The 8930-nt window shown below is 42.7% G+C and overlaps 1 protein-coding gene across 3 annotated transcripts in view; it reads left to right on the plus strand.

The window, feature by feature from the left end:
* Positions 1-6109, plus strand: part of LOC147454969 (uncharacterized) — a 115195-nt gene extending 109086 nt beyond the window's left edge. Inside the window, exon 6 of one of the 3 annotated variants that reach the window (XM_086516810.1) lies at positions 5403-6109. In XM_086516810.1, coding sequence (XP_086372936.1) covers positions 5403-5481 — 79 coding nt within the window. In that variant the 3' untranslated portion in view covers positions 5482-6109. The remainder of the gene's footprint in view (positions 1-5402) is intronic. The other 2 variants (XM_086516811.1, XM_086516809.1) reach the window with 2 other exon arrangements.
* The last annotated feature ends 2821 nt before the right edge of the window (positions 6110-8930 follow it).

An 8930-nucleotide genomic window follows, 5' to 3' on the forward strand; every position in this document is an offset into this window, starting at 1 on the left:
TGAAGCAGATGCACTTTGATTATGATGCAAAGGGTGGAGAAATTAAAGCTGAGCTAGCCACGGGGCAAACTCAGAAATTGGTACCGCTCATTGGTGCACTTCGAGTGACTATACAAGATTATCATGGAAAAGCCGATTTCCACATTATGAAGTTGGGCAATTGCAACGTTCTTTTGGGCATGCCCTGGCACGACAAGAATGATGCAACTCTCCACGTCCGGAAGCGAACCATTACTGTGATGCATAAGGGCAAGCCAGTTGTCCTCAAAGTTCGGTTGTCCAAACAAAGCCCTAAATGACCTCTCTAGTTGTTTTCTAGTTAGATACTTTTGAACATTGTTTGAGAAAGTATTGTTTGAAATTTGTTTGAAATGGATGCTATCTATTTTAAACCTGTATGGTGCCGACTTGAATTATTTGACTATGGTTTTACATACTCGTTTCAATGATTGGTGATTTTACTCCCGGGTAGAGAAGTGAGAAATAGTGTTTTGGTATTGTTTGAACCTCGGAACAACGCAGGCCGATGCTTGGGGAGTGTTTCGTTGTATGTTTGAAAACCTCGGAATGACGCAACCGATGTCTGGAGAGCGTTCCGTTGTATGCTAGAAAACCTCCGAACGACGCAGGCCGATGCCTGGGAGCGTTTGGTTGTATGCTTGAACCTCCAAGCGACGCAGACTGTGGTCTGGGGAGCGTTTGGTTGTAGAGTCCTCTGAGCTCATGGGCCGGACCTTTTTCGGTTATTTGCAGGGGGAGTGACGAGGTAGTCGTTGAGTAGCTTCATACCGCAGATTGTTTGTCTCGGGAGAGTGCTCAGCGGCGCTGTTTGTTGTGTCTTGTAACATGCATATGTGAGCATTTGTGTTGCATTGTGATGTGCCAACCACTGAATATTCCTAATTGGATGAGATTGCTTGGGTATGTAATTTTAGTGCATCAAGACACCCGTGGAAGAACTGGACGAAAGGAGAAGCCAACTCCTTGATCAAAAGAGCCGAAAGGAGAAGCCAACCCCTTGATCAAAAGCGCCAAAAGGAGAAGCCAACTCCTTAAAAAAAAAAAAAAAGCAAAATGATTGCCCCTCGGAAAATTTTGAGCTAACTTGAGTTGTTTTGCTGTAATTGATATGTTGTAATTGTAGACGACTACTTTCTTTCAAGAAGGGGAGATGTCACAAACTGCCGACGTGTCAAAGCCCTGAAGAATGGATCCAACTTACAGATCCCTGGCCGAGGGGCCTAAACCCTAAGAAGAACAAGTAACAGAAGAAGAAGTCCTACCAACTTATGGAGACCTCGTCCGATGGGGCCCCAATGACATAAAGGAAGTAAAATAAAGCAGGATTCACACACAAACACGCGCAAAACTAATGATGTGACAGTTGTACGGATGCTCCACGTTTCGCGTTGACTACTGACGTGGCAGTTGTACAGAATTTTGCAAAATGCGCTGGCAGCTTTTTTGCATTGCGTTTAGACCAGAAGCTTTCGAGTTTTGAAGATTTTTCACTGTAACTGCTTTTCATAGGCCAAGGGCCTTCCTTGGCCTTAAAATATGTGCTAAGGGCTCGTTCTCTGGCATGCTTCCTGGAGAAGGTTCAGAGTTTGGAGTACCGGCTTGTACTGTGTTGATACAATATAAAGAAATATCGAAAGGGGCGCCAAGGTTTGGGGCCAATACTCTCTGGGGTGGAATTCTGGCACTCTGTGTCACGTGTCGTCTCTCTCCCTCAATTCAGTTGTTATTGAAGTGCTAAAAGTCTGTTCAGTCTGTTCTTTTCTATTGGCACGGTGCCCGTCTTGTGACAAAAACCTTATGAGGGAAAAAACGCTCTATCTCAAGTTTACTGCCACAGCATTGGCCCCCTCACCTTAGAGGTTTTTGAGGCGGTGTGGAAGCACACGTTGGTGATTAATGGAAAGAAGAAGAGAGTGTTCAGAGAGACTTTTTGGGGCACGTGGTCTCAATGGAAGATGTAAAGATAGACCAAGCGAAAGTTACTAGTATTTGGGATTGGCTAGAACCAAAGATTGTACATGGTGCTCGGAGCTTTTTGGGTTTGTGCTCGTACTACCAGTTGTTCATCCAAATTCTTGCGGAGATTGCTTTGCCTTCGCATACATGACTTATAAGGGTTCTAGATTTGAGAGGGTTCCACAGATCTATGAGAAAGAGTTATTATCAGTCATTCATGTTCTGACTCAATGGAGTCATTACTTGCTTGGAATAGATTTGCAGTGTTTACGGATTATCAGAGTCTGAAGTATTTCTTGTCCCAGAAACAGCTTCCAGACAAGCAAATGAGATGGGCGAACACATTGTCACAGTTCCAGTTCCCAGTTGTTTATCTCATGAGAAAGAAGAATTTAGTGGTTGATGTGTTGTCTTGCAAGCCACAGATTTCCACTATATCGACGATGCATCATCAGAACTTTGAGGAGATGCTCAAGCAGTATGCTACAGATACATATTTTGTCAATGTCTTTGACGGGATATAGAATGGGGAGACAATTGCAGGATACTCTCGAGGACAATTACTTGATGTGAAAAATTCATGTTGTGTGTGACACATGGACTGAGTCAAAAGGTGTTGACGGAGTGCCACAGTCCTCCTTTTGTTGGGCACAGGGGGATCGAGGAGATCTCAAAGGGTGTTGAAAAGTATTTTTATTGGCTTCGACCAGTTTGTGCGTACCTATTTAGTGTGTATGAATGGAAAATTTGACATGCACGGAGTGGCAGGACTCCTACAGCCTTTTCCTATATTGGATTGACCTTGAGAAAGTATCGCAATGGATTTTACCTTTGATCTTCGGAGGGCTCAGAGTCGGCATGATGGTATTTGATCGACACATTTAGTAAGCATGCTGACTTTGTACCAATAAAGAAGACACTGAATGTCAATCGCTTGATTAGATTGTTTGTCTCACATATGTTTAGACTACATGGCATGCCTAAATTTATTGTGTTCGATAGAGAGACCCAAGTTCACCAGCTTGTTGTAGAGAGCAGTGTGGGAGAATATAGACACGCGGCTTTCGTCGTTTAATCCATAGACCGATGGACAAGTTGGAAATAGCCACCTTAGCGGTTTTGGATTTGTATAGGAAGACTCGGTGGGAGAAGTATTTGCCATTGGCAGAGTTTGCTTACAACAACATTGTTTACACATCTACGAGGAAGGCACCATTTGAGATCGTCGAGGGTGTCATAAAGGTTCGACCTATATTTTTGATAGGAAGACTCGATGGGAGAAGTATTTGCCATTGGCGGAGTTTGCTTACAACAACATTGTTTACACATTTACGAGGAAGGCACCATTTGAGATCGTCGAGGGTGTCATAAAGGTTCGACCTTTTCTGTGTACCAAGGACAATTTTTTGAAGCAGATCGGTACACAAGATGTGGAGACTACTCTTGCTAAGGTGAAGGTGGCTTTGGAGAAGTCTCAAGCACGGTATAAGAAGGCAATAGACAAGCATCGGCGCGACTTGAAGGTGAAGGAGAATGATTGGGTGCTTCTTCATTTCGAGAAAGCATGCCTACAGAAGAGGAAGGGTGAGGAAAGGCTTTTCCCAAAGATTCATATGCAATATTATGTGCCCTTCCAGATTCTAGTGAAGATTGGTATAGTCTGGGACATGTGCTTAGAGTCGGTCTCTACTGTGCTATTGGCTGTCCTTTGTTTGTTTCGCAGGTAGAATCGATGGCAATTACTCTTCTCTTGGAGGAGAAAGAAAGAGGGGGGGGGGGGGGGGGGGGGGTAATATTATGGTAACCTCCGTTCTTCTTTCTTCTTTTTGCTCACTTCTCTGCCACTTTAGAACTTTGTGGTTTATCCTCCAGCATCTCTTCCGCTTCTTTCTTTGAACTCTTGGCTTAAATATTCCTAGCTGGTTGCTACGAGTTCTCTCCTACACGTGGTGCATCAAGTAGGTGGCCATGGTGATACCTACGCGTGTTTCTTGCCCTACGCGGCCTTGCTACCATGTTTCATAGCTAATATTTGGAAGCGATAAGAACCTCCCCCCCTGTGGGCCCTCTGGTGTCGGGGGAAAAAAATAATCCCAACTTCTCCACAGCCATAGTACTTGCCCTTGTAGTATTCTACACGCTACTCTAATGTCAATTTAGGCCCTATGGATTTCTGCTTCTTGCCTTCTTCTTGGAAGAGTCTTTCTCTGATGACTTGGGCATTGGTTTGGCCTTCACTTAAGTCAAGGAGTCTGAGTGCATGGACAAATTGTCCATTGCATGCTCCATAAGTTGCTGAATGCTGCTGGATTTAAACAGTAACGTCGGATCTCTTTGGGTAATCAACAACAATACCACCCCATTTGCTCCAGAAAAAAGACCTTTTGAAAGAAGCAATTGGCGAAAAGGTATCCCAAAATCGTTGACTGTAGGTGGCCAAACTATCGTCTTCCCGTGTCCTTAAATGGTTCCAAGCAATAATCTCACCGGCCTCGTATTGTTGCCTCGTTATTGAATTTCACCCACTTCATCGGTGCTTGACTATAAAGCAGAAGAGTAGACCACCACGTGAGAGCGCTCCCCTTTAGAAAAGATGCCGCTTTTCGTACTTTAGAGGCTTCTTAGATGTTGCCGAAGCATCTCTATAGCCCAAAAAAGTATAAAACACATAGCCACTGGAAACGCAGGGAACAGCCGCGCAGAATGTAGGAACGGCCATTCATGAATGGGGAACACATTACCTCCCTTTCTTTTTTTAGGGAACATTACCCGTTTCTGCTATCACAAGGGAACACGTCCGGACGCCCTCCCTTGTGAGAGCAAAAACAGGAAACTTGTTTGTTGACTTGGATTTAGTGAGGCAGCTCTAGACTCTTTCTCGTTCTCTCCCACAGACACATTCACACATTTTCACCATCGCTATACTCTCTCTTGCTCTCTCAAGATACACACGCACATAGACACATGTTTATTGCAAGGAGTGTGCTGTTCCTTGTTTAGATAGTTGTAAAATGATAGTCAATAGGCACTCTACTTGCTAGCAACTATGATATTCCCACACCCTTCAGTTTTTACTCCGTTCCTACCCCCCTGTTCCCTGTTCCTATTTTTTCCCTTTCCCCATTCCCCGTTCCATGTGGCTATGAGAAAAAAGACCTTGTACATGTCTTTTTGGTTGAAGACTGCTGGTTGAAAGACTTAAAGGTAAATCTTTGTTCACGTAAACTTTGATATATCAAACTTAATCTGAAGATTGTTGGCGGAAAAAAATTGTAGGTGATCTATGTTCACATAAACTTTGGTCAACTTGCTTCTTATCAACGCCGACAAAAGCCCATTACATTTTTATATTTGCTTTTGTCAAGTTTATCGTAGTAAGCCACTACAATCAATCTTCAGATTTGCTTTTGTCAAGTTTATTTCAGTAAGCCACTACGATCAATCTTCAGATATGCAATGCGCGAACATGTATCGCCTGTCCAGGTTTGTGGACTGGCCGAATGAACTTCGCGAAGCAAGGTCCCCACAGCAACAACCTCCTCAGAGATCTCCGATAGCTCCATGGATCCAGTCACGAATGCAACATCACTGGGCATCACAATCATTTACTTCTTCAGATAAGGCACCCCAATAGAATTGGAGGCAATCCATGGATCCAGTCACGAATGCACATCACTGGGCATCACAATCATTTACTTCTTCAGATAAGGCACCCCAATAGAATTGAAGGCAATCCATGGATCCAGTCACGAATGCAACATCACTGGGCATCACAATCATTTACTTTTTCTGATAAGGCACCCCAATAGAATTGGAGGCAGTTACCAATTTACACCTCTTTGGGTGGAAATCTTTGCTAGAATGAGATGCCTTCTTTTTCCTGGATTTTCTGGGTATATTGTACTACTGGTAGAAGAATCAGTGTACAGTGTTCAAAATTTTAACACTGTTCTGTTCATTTTACTGAGGTGTTACGCAACTGTGGGTGCTTTAGGAGGTCATCAATTATTGTGACACAAGCACTGACCTAATCTGAGATGGCCTGAGTGATAAAATCTGGCAAGGCCATCAGGAATCAACCACTTGATTGTACCAGATTAGTTTCTTTCGATTTAGTTTGCTTTTACCTTAATGAATATCGCATTCCTTAATGAAAACTAAAATTGAAAAAATGCTCTTGCAGTGATGAAAATTCAAGGTGCAAGGGTTTTAAATGTGGTGTATTTGTGTACAAGTTAAGTACATAGGAACCACTGAAAATTACTGATTAGGATGATTACTGAGGTCTCTCTCTGTCTCTCTCTCTCTCTCTCTCTCTCTCTCTCTCAAGTGTGGTAGATTGTTTATGCCATTTCCCTCTTGTTAATAAGTCTTGAGTTCAACTCTCCTCGTCGGGTAGATCTTTAATGTCTCTTGAGATAGTTTCCTACGACGTTAAAACTCTCTTCTTCTCAAGTGTGTGTGTGTGGGTGTGTGCGCTCTAATAGAAAGAGGAAAATGGTATTAGCTTTCTATCACCCAAGTGTGGTAGATTGGTTATGCCATTTCCCTCTTGAATAACAAGTCTTGAAATCAACTCTCCTCGTTGGATAGATCTTGAAGGTCTCTTGTAGGTTCTTATTGGTTAAACTCTCTTCTTCTCGGGTTAATGTGTGTGGGTGTGTGCGCGCTAATAAAAATAGGAAAATGGTATAACCTTTCTATCACCCAAGTGTGGTAGATTGGTTATGCCATTTCCCTCTTTAATAACAAGCCTTGAGTTCAACTCTCCTCGTGGGATAGATCTTTAATGTCTCTTGGGGGTGTGCGTGCGCGCGCGTGCTAGCCAAAAGAGGAAAATGGTATAACCTTTTTATCACCAATGTATGGTAGTTTGGTTATGCCATTTCCCTCTTGAATAACAAGTCTTGAGTTCACATCTACTCGTCGGATAGATCTTGAGGTCTCTTGGGATAGTTTTTTGCAACGTTAAAACTCTCTTCTTCTTCTTCTTCTTCTTCTTCTTCTTCTCCTCTCTCGTGAAAGCTGACTTCATTGAATCCCCATGGCAATACCAAATCCTTACAACTGATTGAAGGCCACGAGCAATGGGAAAAGTACATTATAAAATAGCCGTAGATAAAACTTTGCCCAAAGAGAGAAAATACCTTGACAAGCCTACGTAAGGCAAGTGAGAGGGGCCTTAGGATAGCTTTTGAAAAACTACCACCATGAATGTGATAACATACTGAGCATGCTCTCCATAGCTTACCAAAAGTCGGGGCCACCAAAGAGGTCGACCACCAGGAGCAAATGAGAAACTGGGAGAAATCTAGAACTCCATGCCCAAGGTGGCTGCAAAAGCTGCCATAGGAAATGATCCGCTAGTTGAACCAACAGAAGGTAAGAAAACATGCTTAAAAGGAGGGGTTTGTTTGAGAAGGTCAATATTGATTGTGGTAAGACCTCTCCTACACGTGCCAAGTCAAAGTTTGATGAAGAAGTTCCTTCAACTATCGGGCATTATTTGGGTAGCATCACAAGGGAGAGTGCTATAACTAGAGCAAATTTGTTTCAGTTCCAAGGCAAGGGCGATCAAGCATTAAATGTTCTTGCTGTTGCTTTAGATGAAAACCATGTTTGCTGCTTGATGAATCCATTTAAAACACACACAAACAAACATGTTTGGGGCATCCAGCTTTGAAGCAAAGGCTTCCGAAGCATTCCAAGGTTGTCTTGAGGAATGGGAGGACCTCTCAATCCTTATTTATTGGCTTAAGAGCTCTTGAACCCCACTTGTGCCCTGCTATGCTAAGCACAAGTTATGGATGAAGACCAGGCTGTATACATGTTGAGTGTGTTGCCAAAGGAGTGGTGGTCACAATCCGTAAGGAGAAAGATATATGTCCAAGCTTGGAAGATATGCCACCAATATGTTACAAGAGGAGGAGAGGAAGACCAACAAGAAGTAATGGACAATCAAAGTCTATATTTCAATGGCCAAATTCAAGAAAATTTTCATAACCATCCACCATATAGAAGCAAAAGCTTCAAATTGGGCCAAAGACTAAGGGAAAGATAAAGGCACCACCTATGCTATAAGGGATTCGAACTCAGATATATTGTAGAGCACTCTTATTTTGTTGGAGCATCTCCTTTGTACCTACTTTTGTTTTGAAGTCCAGAGTGTGAATTTTTTATAGTCTATGAGTGTGTGTACTACTAGCATTGAAGTATGTCGAGGCTTCTCCAACGTCTTGCTTTTTATTGTGCGACCTTTCTTCAAGGAGAGGCTATCATGTAAAGCACCTTGTCTAGACACACTTGCCCTCAATTGACTGGCCCAATTGAGTTACCCTTGGTGCACGGAATTGATTCTTGTGTGGGAAATATACACAAATTCATGCTGCTAGGAGGAATCCTCTATTGTGGCCAGCCAAGGAGTTTGTAGCTCTATCATGTATTCCTAGGTAGAGACTCATTTTCTACTTAGCATCTGGGTTTGATCCCTAGGTACTTACCTTGTTGATTGACCTTGTTTATCTTGCAAGGTTGAGAACAAATCCATAGTTACCTGCCATCCATGTATCCATAATGCGATTGGTTGAGCTCACGTGGCACGCAGTCATTGTTCCTCTAGAGTTCACTAAGGTAGCATACCGAGAGCATTTATAGGGGCGTGCTTTGAGTTAGCCACAATAGATGAAATGTGCAAGTCGTATAGCTCATAGGAAGAACGAACAAGTGTGATGGATCATTTGGTTCAAAACCTCTTCTTATGAACGCATGATTCCACATGATTTCCAAGAAACAATGTTATTGAATGGATAGCACAAAGTCATAGACTAAGTTGTGAGCACCATGAAAAATGATTATGCAATCTATATCATATGAGAGACTTTTGCAACGACCACCATCGATAGAGCAAATTATTTAAAGAACTCAACCAAGTTTTCATGGCAAAAATTGTGTCT

Source organism: Adiantum capillus-veneris, chromosome 7 (assembly GCF_014529385.1).
Source record: "Adiantum capillus-veneris isolate H3 chromosome 7, ASM1452938v2, whole genome shotgun sequence".
NCBI lineage: Eukaryota > Viridiplantae > Streptophyta > Polypodiopsida > Polypodiales > Pteridaceae > Adiantum > Adiantum capillus-veneris.